Below are 20,484 nucleotides of genomic sequence, written 5' to 3'. Positions count from 1 at the left end.
ATGCCACTCATTGGGCACGTGAGACTGATCATCCGCCTACCCCAGATTCGCTGTGATAGGGAGACCCCATGTGCTCACTGCCAACACGCCGGCATTGAGTGCAAAAGCACGTCGGGATTGAAGCCCAAGGAGAAGAGGACTCGCATTCTTATTACCCCTCAATAGTGAGTAAACTGTCTCATCGTTTATGTGCACTCTCTCTAAGTTCGACGCTCTCTCCCGCTTAGTGAGAAGAAGATCGATCTCATTGACCGTCGTCTTGATGGTGTCGTGCGTCTCCTTGAAGACCTCAAACTACAACTACCATCGGCTGCAACAGCGACCGTCTCGGCCCCCTCTGCCTCCGCTATAAACCCCGCCCCGCTTCCGTCCAAGTCTGTCGCTACTTCTACTTCAACACCAACCAGCCATGCCAACTCAGTGCTGGCGTCTGGCCCCATGGTCGAGGGCGAGTCATCCATGACGGCTCAATCCATATTTGCCCATGAGTTTCTTCGTAAAACCGTCGGCGATGGCCCGTCTGTCCTGGAGATGCGGGAAACGCTAGACGCACTACACTCACTTGTTGAAGCACTTAAGCAACAGCCTGCCTCTCACGAGATGACGTATCCCCATGCCAGACATTTGCCCCGGCCTTCCTTAAGCGACTGCGAGATGCCCCCGGTACAGTCGGCGGTTAGCGTCATACGTGAGGCAAAGGGTTTGTCTCTCCGCTTGGGCCTCTCTAAGCATCTAGTTGATGAATCATGTCTAACTTGGTGTAGCTCAACGGGTTCTTGGTGTGCAATGGGTCTACAACTTTCTCCATATGGACCATTTCACCGACCTATGCCTCAAGGTATACTTCGCGCCGAATGAGTTCAACGAAGCCGAGTTTATCATAGTAAACGCCGGGCTGCAAAGCCTCTATATGGACATGGAGACAATCGGAACGTGCACGCAGCAGCAAAAGGAAGAATATCATAAGATGAGCAGAGTATGTCGTGGTAACCTCGAAACTGCACTCGCCAACCTCCCCTTGCATCTACCGGCTACCATGGACATGATCGTGGCACTATTATTTGGAGTAAGTGGAGGTTTTACCTGGGAAATTTCGCCCTTTGTCTGACTTTTGACAGTCGTATCACGCCGTCGAAGTGGCCAAGCCGTCTCTGGCATGGACGTTAAACTCAGCGGCGGCTCAGCTATGTCAAAGCCTTGGGTATCACCGAATAGCGTCCGTCAGGAGCGGTAATAGGGACGACGAGGATTACAAGATTTTCCTTTTTTGGTCCGTTTACTTCGTCGATAAGAGCTTGTCTCTACGCTTGGGACGCCCCTCCACAATCCAAGATTACGACATAACCGTCCCCTATCCGTCCAGTGCCAGCCAGATGCACGGTTCTTTGATGAGCTACTTTTGCTTATGGGTCATTGTGTCTGGTATACAGGGCAAGACGTACGAACAGCTATACAGTCCTGAGGCAATATCTCAGCCTGCCTTGGTCCGTGAGGGTCGCGCTCGTGGCTTGGCTGCGGAACTCCAGCGCGTGACGGAACGCACGCAAGAAACCCATGTGAGTACCGAGGAACAAGAAATAGCACACCACAACGACTCACCAGTCTCAGGCACAATATTTAAAGGCAGCAATCGATGCTGTTGGCCAGAACACTATGGATTTCTTCAATGTTTCTGACGAAGTTTTGAGACTGTCGTTGCTGACCATCATCTATCGAGCCGTGCCGTCACCACCGGGCTCTCCTACGACATTCAGCACAGAATGCATTGACGCAGCAAGAGCGACCTTGCAGAGGCATCAGGACTGCGTAGAGATCATGGCCAAAGACGGCTATTATTTGTTCCCGATGTATATGAACTGGTGAGTTCTAGCCACAAGCTGCCGAGGACAGCGTAGTATTGGCTGCAGAGAACTGACAGCCCTTTTAGGACAATTCTTTTCGCCCCTTTCGTACCGTTCATCGTGATATTTTGCCAAGTCATGGAAACCAGCGAATCGGAAGATCTGGCTCGGCTTCAGGCCTTTGTTGACTCGATCCAGGCAGCCAAAGAATTCACCGAGGCATCAGCAAGGCTCTACCGCCTCTTCCAGGTGCTTTACAACGTGGCTTTACGGTATGTCGAGTTGCGGAACAACTCGAAGAGGTCGGAGCAGGCGCAGGCCACCCAAGAGATGGATAAGTATCTCGCGGCACTCGGGTTCCCGCCGTCGGGGCTGGTCGGAGGAGCCGACCGGCAGACGGCCGAAGTGGGGAATACGGAGCAAATTGGGTCGCTGGGCGAGGAGGGAATGAACCCCACTGGATCGGGCCCGCTCAGCCAGATGTTGTGGATGGGAAATGCATCGCAGCTGGAAGATTGGTTCTACAATAACCAACAGATAATGGGGCTGGTGGAGGACGATGCGTCGCTGTTTCAATGAAACATGAATTACGAAGTTGCATGCGAGTACCAGCATTCAAAGCGCCATTGTTCCAAAATAGAAGGCAGGATATTCCGAATACGAAAAATTGCATATGTATGGGATTTGGGCGGGTAGGTTTGTATTGGCGGTACCACGGAAAATGATGGTTGTCGACCTGGGCGAGTGAAGTTCAGGCTGCCGAGGCCCGCGCCCTGCCCATGACCTGGCGTGTATGGGTTCACAGCTCCAGCTACTACGATGGTTTTACATGGTTGTTACTTTAGCTACCATAAACCGGATGAGAGGAATCGCATTAAGCATCAGCACTCAAAAGTTATTGGAAGTACGGGGGGGCTACGGTGTGCACATAAAGACGTGGTACAATTTCATAAAAAGCATATATGCATCAATGCCTTGTCTCCCCTCAATCACCTGTGTGGGCGGTTATATATAGAGAGCTGGCAGTGTTGCATTGATTCAGCTGAAGAATAAGTCTTTGCTTCTCCAACTCAGATGTCGCAGATTCATTGGTGGTCTTCCTGCCGCATCTTATAACCGCTCGCCCCCAAAAGCCCGAGCTAGCCGACGCATGTTTTCCCCTTCTGTGCGCGCCTGCATGCAGATGTTTATGTGTGAAGGAATGTTCTCATGTCTTGGACATGTGACGAATTCCGTCATCAGTCTGTCTCAGGATTGCGCTGGGATGAAGGACTGGTCAAGTATGAATCCATCACCTAGGAGTCTCTGTGACAGCCATTAAGCACTGAGGCGGACGGATAATGAGATCCAGTAGTCAAACAGTTATTTATCGTCTTTCCGTGGATTGTTTGCACAACAACGCCGGACAACCAAAATTGGTCGAGAGCAGGTGTACGGAAGATGCGGATACCTACGGATACAGACACAAGGAACAAGCTGCCTGCGGTTTCTCCGCATTTGCCAGTGGGACGCGGCAAGCAAACACGGGGTAAGCATGGGATCAAGGGTGCTCGTTCACAGCCTGAGCGGCATAATATTGCATGGGTCTTTTCAACCGAACTACAGCTCTACAGATGAATGTCTACGAGGGTTGATGAAAAAGGGCAAGGAGGTACATGAAGGATAGCTTTATCGGGCTTATCGGGGTCCTTCAATAGCGGGGAATGAAGCCGTGCTGCCATGTTTTAGTGTCATGTTTTAGTATCCGCAACCCCACACCCCACACTGGAGAAGCGGGTCCGAGGCGCATCCATGCTAACTCCTTCCCTGCAAGGAAGCAAGCATGCAGCAGGCCACTTCCACCAACATCTCACACCATCCCTTCCCAGAGCTCCTAACGTACTGCATGTCCTTTTCCTTGGTCGCATACACACCACCACCACCACCACACCATAACATTTGCTACAGCGTGGCCGTTCTCCAGCCGTTCGTCTAGGATTCCCTCGCGGACCTTCTCTAACCGCACTTCTTCACCCCGGTTATTTTACCCATGAGCGGGCGAGGCAGAGACCGCTGAGCTTTGGGCGGGGTGCCACCTTGGCGATGACCCCTCCCAAGCACCCTGCCAAAGTAATGATTGGAGGAGCTTGTAGCTTTCGCTGTCACATCTGCGACGCGCTTGGCCGATTCTGCACTTCCGTCTTGGGGTACAATGGACGGAGGGAGAGAACAAGGATTCGGATGCGCGGATGGGCCAGGAGGGCGGAGGCAGAGAAGAAAGTGACGAGTGAGGGGCATAGAGAGACGCGGCAGAATAACGTGACACAGGACAAGGCCATTGTTTGTTCCTCCTCGGGCGCAAAGTCAATCCCAACTCTAACATTTCCTTTGCTTCTCCTTTTTCTTCTCCCTTTCCACCACATCCTCCTAGCTCCTCTGAAAGACAACCACTAGCGACGAGAGCTTCACGCTGTCTTTTCAGTCTGTCGGTCGATCGGCAGTGACGACGACAGATGAGAAAGCACTACCCTACCGCCTCGTCGCCCCGGCTTCGTTAGCCTGGTTGCTCGAAGCTCCTCGCCAAAGATGGTGAATCCCTTCGTCTTGCGGCCAGCTCTGGCCCACAACCTTTGCTCACCCCGTGCTTGCGGGCGGCTTGTCCCTCGTTCGTGGCCGATCGGGCTAGGTAAGCCAGCTTTCTTCCCGCCACTAAGCAGCGGGCGAACTCAATTGCTTCACAATCGAAGCTGACTACCCCGCACTAGACGTTGCACCAGCTCTTCTTGCCATTGAAGGTCAGCGCAAGTGGCATTCCAGCCATACGCGAGCTCGCCAGACGAAAGCTCTAATCCCGGCTGTCTCAAAGCCGCTGCAGCTTGTCCGTCATGCTTCCGTAGTCTCTGGATCCGGTCCCGTCGCCGCTGCGACCTATTCCACGGTTGTAGAGCCGCACACCGTTCCGTACACCCAGCTTACTGTCGGTGTGCCCAAGGAGATTTACCTTAACGAGCGACGCGTTGCATTGACTCCACAGAATGTAGCTTTACTGCTGAAGAAGGGATTTTCCAAAGTTCTTGTAGAGCGTGGCGCTGGCATCGAAGCTGATTTCCCCGATGCGGCCTACGAAAGCGCCGGCGCAACACTTGTCGATACTGCTAACCACGTCTGGTCCTCTTCCGACATCGTTCTCAAGGTCCGCGGGCCCATCCCAGCTGAAATAGAGCTTATGAAGGAAAACCAGACCGTGATTTCCTTCCTCCAACCTACACAGAATAAGCCAATCGTTGAGAAACTTGCGGCGCAAAAGGCGACGTCCTTCGCAATGGACCTGATTCCCCGGATCTCGCGTGCTCAAGTCTTTGATGCCCTCAGCTCAATGGCCAACATTGCTGGCTATAAGGCAGTTCTTGAAGCTTCGAACAACTTTGGTCGTTTCTTGACTGGCCAAGTCACAGCCGCTGGCAAGGTGCCTCCTTGCAAAGTGCTTGTCATTGGCGCCGGTGTTGCTGGGCTCAGTGCAATTGCGACCGCCAGAAGACTCGGAGCCATTGTGCGAGGCTTCGACACGCGTCCCGCGGCCCGAGAGCAAGTCCAATCGCTCGGTGCCGAATTCATTGAGGTCGACATTAAGGAAGATGGCTCTGGTGCAGGTGGCTATGCCAAGGAGATGTCCAAGGAGTTCATTGAAGCCGAGATGAAGCTCTTTTACGAGCAAGCTCGTGAGGTCGACATTATTATCACCACTGCTCTGATTCCCGGAAAGCCCGCGCCGAAGCTCATTACCAAATCCATGCTCGAGGTCATGAAACCCGGCTCCGTGGTGGTTGACCTGGCGGCCGAAGCCGGCGGCAACTGCGAAAAGACTAAACCTGGTGAACTTTATGTTTACAAGGATGTCAAGATCATTGGTAAGCCTTTAGAATTCGAGGTTTTGCAGAGAAGTGCTTGGCTCACTGGTGCTTAGGTTACACCGATCTGCCCTCCAGGCTTCCGACCCAGTCCTCAACCTTGTACTCCAACAACATCACGAAGTTCCTGCTGTCCATGAGCCCCAAGGAGAAAGAATTCGGAATCGATCTCTCTGACGAAGTTGTGAGAGGCGCCATTGTAACACAAAATGGTGATATTTTGCCGCCACCACCCCGAAAGGCTCCTCCTCCAGCCCCCGCTCAGGCTGCACCTGCTGCCAAGGAAGCTGAGGTGGTTGCACTTACGCCTTTCCAGAAAACCTCCCGCGAAGTGGCGACCGTTACAGCTGGTATGGGAACCGCTCTGGCTTTAGGCAAAATGACCGGTCCCCTCTTCATGGGAAATGCCTTCACTTTTGCGCTCGCCTCCTTGATCGGCTACAGGGTCGTCTGGGGAGTTACACCAGCTTTGCACTCGCCTCTCATGAGCGTTACCAACGCGATTTCAGGTGAGAAATCATGATTTTATGGATATGCACCCTGAAGCTTACATCGTTTAGGAATGGTCGGAATCGGTGGCCTGTTCATCCTGGGCGGCGGCTATGTCCCTGAGACTTTTCCCCAGGTTCTTGGCGCGCTCTCAGTTCTCCTAGCCTTCGTCAATGTGTCTGGAGGCTTCGTTATCACGAAGCGGATGCTGGATATGTTCAAGCGACCGACCGATCCACCAGAATACCCATGGCTCTATGCTATTCCTGCAGCCCTGTTTGGTGGAGGGTACGTAGCTGCTGCTGCCACTGGAGCTGCAGGTCTGGTTCAAGCGGGCTATGCAGTCAGTTCCGTGCTCTGCATCAGCTCCCTCTCCAGCTTGGCCTCGCAGTCGACAGCCCGCATGGGCAACATGCTTGGCATGCTCGGAGTCGGGTCCGGCGTGCTGGCATCGCTGCTGGCTGTCGGATTCTCTCCTGAGGTGCTTACCCAGTTTGGAGGACTGGCCGCTCTTGGAAGTCTTGTTGGTATTCTCATTGGAAAGCGAATCACTCCTACCGACCTTCCTCAGACCGTGGCCGCCCTTCACTCTGTTGTTGGTCTGGCAGCTGTCTTGACTTCCATCGGAAGTGTAATGGCACACATTGACGACATATCAACGCTACACCTAGTGACCGGATACTTGGGAGTTCTCATTGGTGGCATCACGTTCACCGGATCCATCGTCGCATTCCTTAAGCTTGCAGGAAGAATGTCTTCGAAGCCGCTTGCTCTACCTGGAAGACATCTCTTGAATTCTGGTATGCTCACGGCAAACATCGCCACCATGGGTGCCTTTGTGACAATGGCACCTGGGTCACCTATGATTGCTGCAGCAGCTCTATCAGCGAACACTATCCTCTCCTTCGCCAAGGGGTATACTACAACTGCAGCAATCGGCGGAGCAGACATGCCTGTCGTTATCACTGTACTCAATGCATACTCTGGATTTGCGCTTGTAGCCGAGGGTTTCATGCTTGATAACCCTCTCTTAACCACCGTTGGAGCACTCATTGGCGTCTCCGGCTCCATTCTATCGTACATCATGTGTGTGGCGATGAACCGGTCGCTGACGAATGTGCTCTTCGGAGGTATCTCTGCGCCACAGCAAACCGACTACAAGATAGAAGGTGCGGTAACGCAGACGAACGTCGAAGATACGGCTGAAGCGCTCGTGAATGCAGAAAACGTCATCATCGTTGTGGGCTATGGAATGGCAGTCGCAAAGGCTCAGTACGCCATCAGTGAAATCACGACCATGCTGCGGGCCAAGGGTATCAACGTCCGCTTCGCCATTCATCCCGTGGCAGGCCGTATGCCCGGACAGTGCAACGTTCTGCTGGCGGAAGCGAGTGTGCCTTATGACATTGTGCTGGAAATGGACGAGATCAACGACGACTTTGGTGAAACCGACGTGACGCTGGTTATTGGTGCCAACGACACAGTCAACCCCATTGCGTTGGAGCCGGGTAGCCCAATTGCCGGCATGCCTGTCTTGCAGGCATGGAAGAGCAAGCAGGTTATCGTAATGAAGAGAGGCATGGCTAGTGGATATGGTGAGTTCCTAAAAGTGTTTAGACTAAGAAAAGCCGTGTAAATGCTAACGTGTCACAGCCGATGTACCGAACCCAATGTTCTACATGCCCGGAACGCGCATGTTGTTTGGAGACGCCAAAGTTACTTGCGACGGTACGTGTGATAAGATCCCAACGTTTATACAGGCATGCTAACTTTGTGTTTACAGCAATCAAAGCAGCCGTCGAGGCCCGAGCGACATAGAGTCTTAGAGAGATCTCCTTTACGCATGTCAACCCTCGGTGGCACATTTGATTTGGAGAGCATCTTATTAGAGGCATTGCATCTACAAGGAGCTCTCTCTCCATGCTTGTTTTTTCTCTCTTTCTGTCCGTTGCCTATTGGTGGTAGTTTGTATATAACGATGAGTGGTGTGGACCGTTTTGAGATCTAACGCAATATATGACGTCTTATCACCAAGCTTTTGACTTGTCGTAGAATTCCCAATTAGGGTCAACATCTTCTTTTAACAGATTAAATGTTCTTCCTGTCTCATACCGAAAGCACCTCACTCTGGCCAGCTACCTGGAGTTGTGTTGAGGTCGAGCTTTGGTTGATGGAACTGTTTTAGAAGGAGCTCTCTCCGGTCTGAGCCTTCTTCACTTGGACATACAGAATCGTTAACATCGTCTATCTCTCATATGTTTTATCCTTGTTCACACCCATTCAATACGCCTGGGTCTCATCGTTCTCGTTCTCTCGGCTCCCATTATCGAAGCCCACGGGATGATTCTCGCGCCGTCTTCGAGACCCCTGTCACTCATTCCACAAAAGTTCGTCAGCGCCTCTGGGTGCGTCGCTAGACTTACCAAGGCCGTTAGCCCAGAACGTCGATAGTTCAGTGTGACATAGGCCGGTGTATTGCGGTCTTGACAAATCGGCCCATTGGCGAAAGAAACTACTCATTGCTAGCAACGCCAAATGGATCGCACGAACGTCAGTCAGTAGCGGGGGTTTGTTGCGTGGTTTTCGCAAGGGCGCCGTTTGGTTTTTAAACCAGCCGCAAGACTCGCAAGACACTCGTGTGCCAAGAAAAAGCTTCTCCAAACCTTGGCATCCTTTGGTTCCCGGCATGATATGGGAGCTCAATCGATATTCTTGGCGTTGGCAATGCCGATCGCGCACACAAAAGACACACACACGTCGGCTTTTCGCCTTTTTTCCCAAAATTGTGCGCTCCCCTTCCCTACTCCCCAAAAAATACGTTGCCTGACTTATTGATGTAATCTTCATGGATTATCTTGGATCGATCCTTTGAATTTATTTCGGTGAATTGCGACCTTCCAAAAGCCTATCATGTAAGTGGGAGTGTTTTCCCTCCCAAGACAACCTCACCATGGATCCTTGTTCCCAACTTACACGACAATTGACCAATCAGAAGCGCCAATGCACCCACGAGGTAGGGTCCAACGGCCACGATTGAATCTCTCCCGGAGCAATATCTCACGACTCCCACGTACTACCTGCTCTTGTCACTTTAGCGGGTGCCCCACGAACCGGCCAAAAGCAACACAATCGGCGAATCACGACGATGGCACGACAGATCAGAAGCTTTAAAGGCACATGTCCGTCCTCGACCTGCAGCGCCAAGCCTACGCCACATGACGCCGTTCATCTCTTGTGCCTTGGGCACCCCACGTCTTCAGGCTTCATCCCCAATTCGAAGACCGACGATGCAGCTTCCTCTTGCTGTCCCTGGCATCATCTCCGCCCGTTGTGCTTGACAAGAGGCTTGGCAATGAGAAACCGAGATGCCGACTGCTCAGCCCGACGAAACACGTGCCCGTTTTGCTCAAGATGAACCGTGAAGTTGCATTCTGCTCCCTTCAACCCAGCACCCCCATCACCATACGCCGTCATGATATCGGCCTATCCGTCCATTCTCGGCCAATCGCACGTTCGTTCTGGAGCCCGGGCGGCGGAATCCACCCAACGCGTTGGTCGAATATTCCTTCAGCTGGAATATCAACACGCAACCTGCAGCTTTTCCACCCCGGCTTCGACGGGTTCTTGCCTGAGCTGCGAATGCAAGGATCCGCGAACCAACAGACGTTTGCTGCCATGCAGCGAAAAGAAGAACATGGCTCTGGGACTGGAGCTTTGGCGGGGGTAGGGTAGGTCCCTCCCCGAACCTAGTTGAAATTGAACAACTTTTTTTTCTCTCTCTTGGCATGATGCGGGAGGTATATAAGCTCCCCGGCAGCAGGTAGCTCTGCTCTCTCTTTTTTTTTTTTTTGGTTTATGCTTCACCGGCCCCTATCCCGACCCCATTGGCAGACAATTCTTCGTCGGATCAACATGATGGCAAAGCTCAGCCCTCTCGCAGTCTTGGCTGCTTCGCTGTCCCTCGTGTCGGCGCAGACATACCAGCGTTTGGGAACCTGCCCGGACCTCGGCTGTGTCCTCCCTCCCGACCAGTCCGACTTCCTTCCGGGCCAGCTCTTTGATCTCCGTGTCGAGGTCCACGCGCCTGTCAACGGCTCCGAGGCCTTCAACAACGGTGTCCCTGATGAGGCCTTCACCGTCAGCATCGCCAAGGAGGGCGCCGCGGCCAAGAGCTTGACCGAGTTCTTCAGCCTCGAGGAGCCCGAGCTCGAGAAGTGGTCCTTTGGTTGGTACGAGGACCTCTACGCCGAGGACGCTAAGCAGAAGAGCGTCGTCAACGTGGCTTCCAAGATCTGGCGCCACATTGCCCTGTACGAGCCCGGAAACTACGAGGTTACCCTGAAGTACTATGACGGCAAGACCACCACTGCCAACTGGGTCGTGCGACCCCTGGCCACCGAGAAGAAGGCCAAGAACGTCATCTTCTTCATTGGTATGGACCCTATGAACTCAATTGGCGCGATCCAGATTCTAACAATTCCTTTTTTACAGGTGACGGTATGACCACCAACATGGTCACTGCCGCCCGTCTTCTCGGCCACAAGAGCATCAACGGAAAGTACCAGACCAGCCTGGCTCTGGACAAATTCCCCGTCATCGGTCACCAGATGACGCACTCCATTGACAGCTACATCACCGACTCTGCCAACTCTGCTTCCGCCTTGTACTCTGGCCACAAGAGCACCGTCAACGCCATGGGGTGAGTTGCAAGAGACGGCGAGTATCTTAGGAACATAACTGATTGGTTGTTTTAGTGTCTACGCTGACTCCTCTCCTGACGCTTTTGACGACCCCAAGGTCGAGACCATTGTCGAGTTGCTCACTCGTATCTGGGTAAGTCGATTGGAACCTGCTTGAGTCTTGAAGTAAGTTAACCAAGCTATGTAGGGTTCTGCCTGGGGTGCCGTTTCCACCGCCTTCATCGCCGACGCTACTCCCATTGCCCTGACTGCCCACACTCGCTCCCGCAGCTTGTACGGACCTCTTATCGAGCAGGCCCTGAACGGCGTCACGAACTACACCTGGACCAAGATGACCGGCCCTGACGTCTACTTCGGTGGCGGTGCTGAGCAGTTCTTCGCTGGTAAGGGTTCTTACCAGGGCAAGGACTACTACGAGGAGTTCGCCAAGAAGGGTTACACTGTTGCCCTTAACAAGACCTCCCTCGAGGCCGCCGACGCCAAGGAGAAGACCCTCGGTATCTTCACCCAGTCCAACCTTCCCGTCTGGCTTGACCGTAACGTCCTCACCGAGAACCTGGCCAAGCTCACCAACGACCCCACCGGCAACAAGAGCGCCGCTCTCGACATCCCCGGCCTCAAGGAGATGACCCTGAAGGCCGTCGAGATTCTCCACAACCGTGGTGGCGACGATGGTTTCTTCCTGATGTCCGAGGCTGCCTCCATCGACAAGCAGATGCACTCGCTCGACTACGACCGTGCTCTTGGTGACCTCCTCGAGCTTGACGACACTGTCAAGGCCACTCTTGAGAAGCTCGAGGAGCTCGGCATCCTCGAGGAGACCCTTGTCGTTGTCTCTTCCGACCACGGTCACGGCTTTGAGTAAGTTTTCTTTTTCTCTCTGCTTATCGTTGAATTTCCAATGTTAACATCACACAGCGTCTTCGGAAGCGCCGACACCAAGTACCTGTCTGAGCAGGAGGACGACCGCACCAAGCGCAAGGCCGTTGGCACCTACGCCCAGTCCGGTCTCTCTCAGTACACCGTTGAGCAGCCCGGCGTCAGCTACAACACCGGCCCCAACTTCCCCCTCAACTGGAACCCCCGCTATGCTATCGCCGCCGGCTTCGGTGCCAACCCCGACCACCGTGAGAACTACAAGCTACACGAGTCCCCCCGTACCCCCGCCGTTGTTGCGGCCAACACCACTGACTACTACGTCAACCCCAAGGACGCCGTCGACGGCTTCGTCGTCAACGGTACCATCCCCACCAACGAGGCCCAGGGCGTCCACTCGCTCACTGACGTCGCCGTCTGGGCTCGCGGTCCGTGCCAGGAGACCTTTGGCGGTACCTACAACAACATTGACATCTTCTACAAGATGGCCAACTGCCTTGGTCTCGCGCAGCCCCGCAACGCAACCGGCTGCGGCGGTGTCCGCCGCAGAAGGGCTCTCCACGTCTAGCTTCCCCCTTTATAGAAGGGTTTCTAGACACGCAGCGAGGTGATGATGAAATGTAAAAGCATGGGGTGGCGTTGAGAGGTAGATGATTACTGCGATATACGGCATGTTGGAGTTGTGCCATCTAGTAGAGATATTCACTAGTTGTAAAGTCTAAGACATAATAAATACACGTAATATGATGTTCATCTGTCCCGCACTGCCATCTTACAAGTGACATGAATTATTCAGGTACTGACACTGGTGGTGGCATGTAGTCACCAGCAAAGTTATGATGGGCACAGGGGGGTTCTCTTCAAGGCACGGGCGTGGCAGATCATACCCAGACATGGATGGGATGAACACTTACTACAGTAGCAGGCGCTCGCACCGGGCCGCACCACACAGAAACACTGAAAGTTGTATTCGCCCCCCGCCCCGTGCATTCCGGCGTAGCTGCCGGTTTCCCCCCTTACGTCAGGTCTTGGCGGGGGCCGGGGCCGGGGTCGGGGATCACGGGGACAAAGCAATCGCATGACTCGAAGACGGAAAGGGGGGGGAAACATGAAGATCGACTTTTTGCTGACTTTTGCAGTATTTTGCAAAGAATGAATGGAAGAAAAGTACTTGGTGGGAGTACACACGAAATATCAACCGGGTTCTACGCACGCACGCCGCGGCCCTGCGGCTTGAGCCAGGGGGAACGGAAAAGTTTCCGCTTCGCTTTCGGGATCCTCATGGATTTAACTCCCAGGCATGACCCTGGATTCACGGCATGGGGTTTCGAACCTGGTATCGAGATCTGTTGGATCTATGGCGGGGATAGTCCTGTGCATCTCGTGTAAGTCGGGGGGTCAAGGGGATTGTTGGCGGGGGTAGAATGTGAGGATATCGCGGGAAGAGTTGGTTCATGTGGGTTGCTTCTACTGGTGAAACTTTGCAACCAAAATCGATTTCAGGGGCAGGAGATTTTATTTTGGTTGGGTTGGTCGTTTAGGGAGTGATGGAAGTATGTCATGTTATACACTATGCTATGCACCGTCGACATAAATCAGACGCAGTGCTATGAATCTTGGATGTACACAAGAGACATTATGTTGAGCTTTGGACAAACACAAACAAGATTAATCTCATTGTCCGACAACCCAGAAATCGATACTCCGTAGTTTGAGTTTAGGAAAAGGTCGGTTGCCGAGAAAAAACACCACCATCATGCCATTTGCAAATCGACTTACAAACACGCCATGTCCCCACCCCGATCGCCAGTTCGCCCATTATCCACCTCCTCCCAGACCTCAAACCGGGCCCCCGGTCGGTCAAAGTTTCGTTTCGTCTCGATGAACTCGAGTTTGCTCGTAAGGATTGTGCCGAGATCCAGCCGGGATGTCAGCCATGGGAAAGCACGGGAAGCCCAGTTCGCCTTTGCAGCCGCCACGGGAAGGCCGAATGGGCCACACACCCGACGAGGCGGATGAACTGACCGGACAGGGTTGCATCCCCCCCCCCCGTTGGCCCCCCGGCACGAAAATCGTACGCGCAGCTGTCAAACGGCGAAAAGGTTAGGTATGTCGTGCATTTCTCGCTTCTTGATTTCTTTCTAATTGTCATTGTTTGTTCGCTTTTGGATTTGACTGCCCGGATCTCATCCAACAGGAGGAGCACAATGCCCACTCCCATCCCCGCAACGACAAACCGCCAGCCGATCCCCCACCTACCACCCCCTTAGTGCGGCGGGCATCTTTTTTGACTTCATGCAGCCCACGACTGGAGATGGGCACCGCGCGGGCCGAGCCTTCAGGAGGCCTCAGTTACGCTCAGGTCATGTTCGGTGACGAGGCAAGACCGGTGAGAGTCGAATTGGGGAAATGGCAAGTTGAATTGGTATGAATACTGCTGTTAGATAGGAAAAATCCAGCTTCGGCTGCTACCCCTGTTCCTCTCCTCCAGAATCCCCCCCCCCCCCCCCCCCCCTGGCACAACCCCCTCCCCGGGAATCCAATCCATCACGACCCAAGTCTATATTCCCTGAAACGAAAGAAGAGCCACCGTCAACCGGGCCCAGTATTCATCACCTTTGAGAGAGGACCTCCAGAATCCCCATCGCCTCCTCGTCATCAAGCTCCCCTTCCTCGCCACGCCCCTTGAAGCAGCTCGAGTGCGCCCAAACGCCCTTACCAAAGCCGTCTGTCACCTTGGCGACGTTGGTGCTCCTGACGCCGCCTCCCACGATAACCTCCAGTTTCTGCGGCCCAGCGGCGCTGACGATATCCTCCAGCACCGCCTTGTTGTCGGCGGCGTTGCCCGGCCCGCCGGAGGTAAGGACCCCGGCAAACCCACATTCCACCAGTTCTCTCACGCCCCGCTCGACCGTCTCGCGCACCCCGTCGCGGATGACCTCGTCGAAAGCCCGGTGGAACGAGCACGGCAAACCCCCCGCCGCCTCCACCAGCCTCCTATTCCGCTCCACATCGACCACCTCGTGCCCGTCAAGTTCCGAATTCTTCAGGATCCCAAAAACGAAGCCGTCGCCGCGGTCTTTCCGCAGCGCTTCGCGGAATGCCTCGACGTCCCTTAGCATCGTCGCGAATTCGTCCTCGGAGTAGATGAAGTCGGATGAACCCTCCGGCTTCCCGCGCGGTCGGATCATGACACGCACGGGGAGGTAGAGCCACTTCGTGACGCCTTTCAGGTCGTCCAGCGTCGGGGTCGTCCCGCCCACGCCGTAGCTCCCCTTTGCGTTGAGCTCGATGCGCTGCGCGCCGAGGGCCTGGGCGTGCAGCGCGGAGGATGGCGAGAAGACGGGTATCTCGAGATCGATTGGCATTGTTGAAAGAGCGACAGTCTTCTTTTTGTAGTGTTTTGATGAAGACGGTGTGAAAAATGAGTGGCCTCGGTTTACCGGGGTGATGGTGCAGGTGAGACGTCGTATTGAAGCGATTGAGAATGATGTGGGGGTGATTTGGAGTGAAGGAGTGACGAATGAGAAGAGTAAAAAAGCAAGAAAAAAGAAAGTATGGTCCTCTCAGTTGTTAAGTCTTTCCCTGTATTGTTTGTCCCAAAGAGGGGAGAACGAAATGAATTATAGAGCAACGAGATGTGCGGACAATATTAGTGTTAGACGAGGTGTTTTCCGAGTTGCCAAATCTTGATTTCCCCCCTCTGTGCCACACAAACACGCTCTACACACCACCGCCACCACCTCCACCACCACCACACACACACACACACATAACCCCCGTCTTCCTTGCTTTCCGCTCGGACGTCTCGATTCTCAATATCAGATCATGCCATCCGTTCCCTTGTTACGTGCCAGTATCCACTGGGGACAAGGCGACGTTTAGGTCGTTCGAGTTTCTTGGTTCAGCTTAGTCATCATGCATATCTTATTTAACTTGAGACGTGGGAACAAGAGGGGGAGGATGGGGAAGGGGGTAAAGCAGGTGGAGGATAAAGGTTGTTCATGGTACGGATATGCTTTGTTTACTTGTCCCCAGTTGCTTTCACTTGTTTTCGTTTTTTTGGGTACCTTCTTTCACATTAATCACCAGGAGACTGCGGTCTATAACTAATGAACTCGCTCTATTCTTTAACTGAAAAAACTATGGAGGGGAGAGTTGCGACTGGGGGGTGCTTCCCACCATCAACCACGGAGTGCACTCCGCTACCAAGTACCAAATACGGTTTTCTGTTATTTAAAAACCCCCCAACGCCAAGACTCAATAGCCTCGTCCAAACGCCCAAATCTGGCTTCCGCCCTTGAACCTATAGGTCGAAAGCATGCAGGTCACATCCAACTCTCCAAAACGAGTGCGGCTGAGTGTCGTGGTTTATTATGCCGTCACTTCGATATATGAAGTGTTGTGAATGTGCCGATATTAACGCTGAATAAAATGCGTCGCAAAGAAAAAAAGCACTCGTAACAATCTTTACTTTTGTATCAAGGGGGAAAAAAAAAAAGAGAGAGTGCAGAGAATCAAAAGACACAAGTTGATAGTTCTTGAGACTTACTGCTCCCGCTCGATGGGAGCGTGATCAGGAGTAGGGCGCAGAGAAGGAGAAGAAGACATCTCAAAGATTTCGAAATCGCCATCAGGTCTGGAAACAGACGTCTCCTCGGTCTTCTCAGCCGCGCCAATGGTGGTCATGTACCAGCGACGATTTTCCAGGTTCTGCTGTACTCCTACAGACTCGGGTTGTGCAATGACCTTGGGGATAGGCCCGCGGTACAGGTCATCAGCTTGTGAGTGGTTGACATACGCAGTCGAAGTCGCATAGACGGGACGCCCGGGGTTTTGATCAGAGAACTGCGGGACCTGGTTTCCATACTGACCGCCGTACTGCGCAGGCTGAGATGTGCTGGATGAGGCAATCGAAGTGTTTCGATATCTCAAATCTTGGCGACCAGCGCAGAGTCCCGTCAATTCGGTGCGATGGCCGCTCTGCGAAATACCAGGCACACTCTGCAGGGGACGCGAGTAGTACTGGTGTTCTGAGAGGTCGTCATCGTCTTTGAAGCTTTCATAGCTCCGCTTATTGCTGGGTGCTACATGGTGACTGTGATGCTGTCTTCCATTGTCTGTGTATGAGTTGGGATTCACATTGTTGCTGAGAACTGACTGAGACATGTTGAAGGTAGCCGACGTTGTGTATTGGTGTTGGGACTGATCATTGCCGGAAGTGAAGTTAAAATCCGAACTGGGCGAGGGGTGCGGTGTGCCAGGAATGCTGGCTGATACTGATGGACTGTATTGCTCTCTCGGAGCAGTGAAGTTCATGTCCTGGTTGGAAGTGAACTGAGGTGGACGAGACTGAGTCTGATCCGCAGCATGACCGTCATAGTACTGCGACTGTGGGGGTAGAAAGCGGTTGTCAGGAGTAGGCAAGCAAAAATAACGGCTACCATATCCGTGGTGCTCTGGTTTGCCAAGAAGATGAGGGGGGACAGGGAAGTTCCGCACACTTGGATTGCGTCGATGACCCATGACACCTTGGGGACGTCCGTAACGATAGTTATGAGGCTGAGGCTGGTATTCGTATCCGAAAGCAGGCTCTTTAATCTCTTTGTTGGTGACGGTTGAGCGCTCGGTTGAAATAGGATGTTGATAGTTCAATCCACGACGAGGGACATTGACGGTGATTCCAAGGTGAGCGGTAGAATCCACATTCATGTGAGCCACGGGCGCCGGGCTGGAACTTGGAAGAGGATCCCATTCCCTCAAGGGAGAAAGCGGTTCGCGGGTTGGAGGAGCAGGGTGATTCTCCTTATTCTCATAGTCTCCGACGGTGATGGAGTCTAGGATCTCCTCTGGTTCCTCCTCAGTAGTCTCACCCGTATGGGTCACAAAATTATCCTGTCTCTGGTCGTATTCAGAGGCAGTCGCGTTCTCATGAATTTCATTGTCTTCGATATCTGTTTCTTCATCACCTTGGGCAGCCCGGTCAAGTGCTTCTTTATGCTCGCGGACATACTTGGTAGCGTTCGGCGATACGCGGCCTTTCTCGACATTCTGAAAGTAATGCTCGACTAGAGGGGGTGTTAGCGAATATGACTGGCAAAGCAGGGGTTATTCAACTTGCAGAGTCCAAGGCCAGTGTAAGTGCGCTTAGCATCAGCACGCATTCTCGATTGCATAAGCATGGCCAAATCCTCCCAGCTCTTAGTTTGCAGTGGTCCGGGGCCAGCCCGTCTCTGAGACTGAGGGATAATGACCCGCCAGTAGACGCGCTCCTCCTCGCGAGACCAGACTTTGCCGCCCATGTTGTTGGTAAGGATGTTGTGAGAATTAATTATTGGTAAGGTAATAATGTTGATGTTGAGCTGATGTTGAGTATCAATAAGTCTGGGTTTTTGCAGAACCGGATTTGTTGGCGGAGAAGTGACCCTTTTGTGGTGTGAAAGGCGCGGTAGGTTGGTCACTGACAATGCCCGATATCGCGGAGTTGCAACAGCTGAATCACGAACGCGTGCTAGCGGCTTTGCTGTGAATCTCTATGCACAGCAGATAGCTGGGTGATCGAGATTGAATGGATGTCTGGTGTAGAAGGATACTACTGAATCAGAAGAAAGAGGAGAAAGTGACGAGACGACCGTGTGAATACCCCCGCGCGGAAGGAACAAAGGAGGATTGAAAGTTATTGAGAGCACCAGGCTCTGATTAATTAGATTATGGAGGAAAGATGAATCATGAAGAGGTGCAGAGGGGTTAAAGTTGCTCTACCTCATGAGGTGAAATATTGTTGTCAATAGAAGTCGTGTGTAGACTAGACGAGTAGACGGAAGGAAAAAAAAAATGAAAAGCCTGAACCGTGAGAGAGAATAGAAATAAAACCGTAAGAGGCAGGCGCGCATGAGCGTTCTGGCCAGTGAATCAGTTCGTTGAAAATATGGCCGGGTGACCAAAGTTAAGTAGTCCTGCAGGGTGAGTGAGAAAGCTAGAGGCTTGTCTCGCGGTGGACAAGAGGTCTTGTTTCAGTTTATATGTGAGTGAGCGTGAAATTCAATCGGACTAGAAGAACGAATGGTGAATGAAAACCGCGTGACTTTATCAATGGGTTTGGAGTTAGTTCTCATAGAGGGGACAAAAGTACTGAGGGCTGTGAGATGAAAGCTCGCTCTTGAGTTTGAAGGATGAAAAAGTGTTGAAATCGGTATCATCCAATAGCAGCTTGTGTAAAATAACTACAACAAAGTGAACAAACATGTTGATACACGAGGAGCTCTAGTAGGTGATATACATATAAGAGGGAAGGCGCGACACTCCACTGGATCTGGCACATGTGCTCCGAAACGACCAGCAATCTAGACGGGTACCAAACATCTACATCAATCTTACTCAAAAGGACTTTGCGGATCTACAGCTTGATAACCCCTGGCTGTGAGTGTTGCAGCTAGACGCCATTCCAGCCTTGAGAGCTATGCAAAGGTATTAGTATTTCCTTGCGAAATAGGACAGATAAAACCTCACAATGCTCTTCTTTTCCGGAGGTACTACGCCCTCTCTTATCCAAAAACCCCACCCACCCATCATGTTGGCTAGCATCATGTCTGTCGTCAAGCGATCGCCAACGACGGCGACCTGGGAAGGATGAGATACACCCGTCTCAGGATGACTGCGAAAGTAGTCCATGATCTCAGAACCGCAGCCAGGTTTCTTCGTCTTGTGAGGAAGAACAGTCACGCCAGTAGCCTCCTCCAGCTCTCTGGCCAGTTTGAGCGAGGCATCATAGGATGTAGCCCCGGCGGTATTAGACACAATGACCAATCGACGGCCCGGGTATGCTGCCTTTAGTTGCTCGAAGCGTTCCTTCATACTGTCAGTCGAAGACAGCAATGCGTTGAGTTGCGGAATGAATGATTTACCCTGTACGGCTTATGAACTTCATTTGTATGGGGAACAGCAAAGCAATCGTCTTTGTCGAGAACCACGGCCCTGATGTCGCATTTCCTGTTTTGTCCTTCAAAGGCCTTTTCAAAGGGGACCGGAAGGTCATTAAAAGTAGCAACGGTGTGATGCGGAAGACATAATGCTGGTCTGGTTAGTAGCTTGAATATGTTTAAAGACCCAGAGAGATTTAGATTCATCGTGAAAATGGACCCGGCCTGGTTCTGAAGCGAGGTTGTGGAGGAGGGTGACGTCTGCTGGTGGCTGCAACTGGTTGAGATGGTTGAAATTTGGCATGCAGGAGCTTGGGCCACCTGGCAGCAGCTACCCCTGTCAGTTGATAAGATAAGTGTGTCAAAGTGAGTTGCAGGGCCCTGCCTCCCTCAGGCACATGTTACGATAGTTTGTTTTGTTACGTCTTCACTCTTGAACATATTTGGAGAGTTTAACTCGCATGGCTTAAAGATTTAATATGTTTTGTATCGAAGTGGGAGTGAGCACATGGACCAAGTCACAATCATTCGCGTGAAGGTAGACATAGTTCTGGAACACTTGTATTGCTGGGATGATGGACCGTCCAGAGTAGTCTCGCAGGAGTATTTTAGAGGGCAATGCATTGAAATTCGACACAGAAACACTTTTCAGTGAGCTTTTGTCCCGGTGAACAGTCCTTGCTTTCCTTGCTTTCCTTGTATCTTTACCAAACTCATAGCGAGAGACGCCGAGTTTCCGGGACGTGTTAGCATATCAAGTTCACTTCAACCG

General features: G+C 52.6%; 6 protein-coding genes across 6 annotated transcripts; 3 read left to right on the top strand and 3 right to left on the bottom strand.

The window, feature by feature from the left end:
- Positions 1–2,420, top strand: CTRU02_201610 (fungal specific transcription factor domain-containing protein; the record flags this gene model as incomplete). The annotated part of the gene is made up of 6 exons (XM_036729078.1): positions 1–164; positions 228–700; positions 765–1,066; positions 1,119–1,556; positions 1,609–1,859; positions 1,928–2,420. 6 exons carry the CDS (start codon positions 1–3, stop codon positions 2,418–2,420), a joined length of 2,121 nt encoding a protein of 706 aa, XP_036579229.1.
- A 1,986-nt stretch (positions 2,421–4,406) lies between these two features.
- CTRU02_201609 (NAD(P) transhydrogenase, mitochondrial) lies at positions 4,407–7,986 on the top strand (the record flags this gene model as incomplete). Its single annotated transcript, XM_070203891.1, has 5 exons — positions 4,407–4,506; positions 4,586–5,732; positions 5,777–6,237; positions 6,289–7,812; positions 7,871–7,986. The coding sequence occupies 5 exons, from the start codon at positions 4,407–4,409 to the stop codon at positions 7,984–7,986; spliced, it is 3,348 nt and encodes a 1,115-aa protein (XP_070062473.1).
- A 2,143-nt stretch (positions 7,987–10,129) lies between these two features.
- CTRU02_201608 (alkaline phosphatase) lies at positions 10,130–11,782 on the top strand (the record flags this gene model as incomplete). The annotated part of the gene is made up of 4 exons (XM_036729076.2): positions 10,130–10,649; positions 10,709–10,916; positions 10,972–11,050; positions 11,105–11,782. The coding sequence occupies 4 exons, from the start codon at positions 10,130–10,132 to the stop codon at positions 11,780–11,782; spliced, it is 1,485 nt and encodes a 494-aa protein (XP_036579227.2).
- A 2,623-nt stretch (positions 11,783–14,405) lies between these two features.
- CTRU02_201607 (copper homeostasis protein cutc) lies at positions 14,406–15,161 on the bottom strand (the record flags this gene model as incomplete). Its single annotated transcript, XM_036729075.1, has 1 exon — positions 14,406–15,161. The coding sequence occupies one exon, from the start codon at positions 15,159–15,161 to the stop codon at positions 14,406–14,408; it is 756 nt and encodes a 251-aa protein (XP_036579226.1).
- A 1,180-nt stretch (positions 15,162–16,341) lies between these two features.
- On the bottom strand, positions 16,342–18,095 carry CTRU02_201606 (uncharacterized protein; the record flags this gene model as incomplete). Its single annotated transcript, XM_070203890.1, has 2 exons — positions 16,342–17,861; positions 17,915–18,095. 2 exons carry the CDS (start codon positions 18,093–18,095, stop codon positions 16,342–16,344), a joined length of 1,701 nt encoding a protein of 566 aa, XP_070062472.1.
- A 1,071-nt stretch (positions 18,096–19,166) lies between these two features.
- Positions 19,167–19,919, bottom strand: CTRU02_201605 (HAD superfamily phosphatase; the record flags this gene model as incomplete). Its single annotated transcript, XM_036729073.1, has 3 exons — positions 19,167–19,250; positions 19,303–19,641; positions 19,698–19,919. The coding sequence occupies 3 exons, from the start codon at positions 19,917–19,919 to the stop codon at positions 19,167–19,169; spliced, it is 645 nt and encodes a 214-aa protein (XP_036579224.1).
- Between the last annotated feature and the right edge of the window lie 565 nt (positions 19,920–20,484).

This window comes from Colletotrichum truncatum (assembly GCF_014235925.2).
Source record: "Colletotrichum truncatum strain CMES1059 chromosome Unknown Contig_0001, whole genome shotgun sequence".
Classification (NCBI taxonomy): domain Eukaryota; kingdom Fungi; phylum Ascomycota; class Sordariomycetes; order Glomerellales; family Glomerellaceae; genus Colletotrichum; species Colletotrichum truncatum.
The sequence above is the reverse complement of the archived record's forward strand: the minus strand, read 5'-3'. Positions and strand labels throughout refer to the sequence as shown.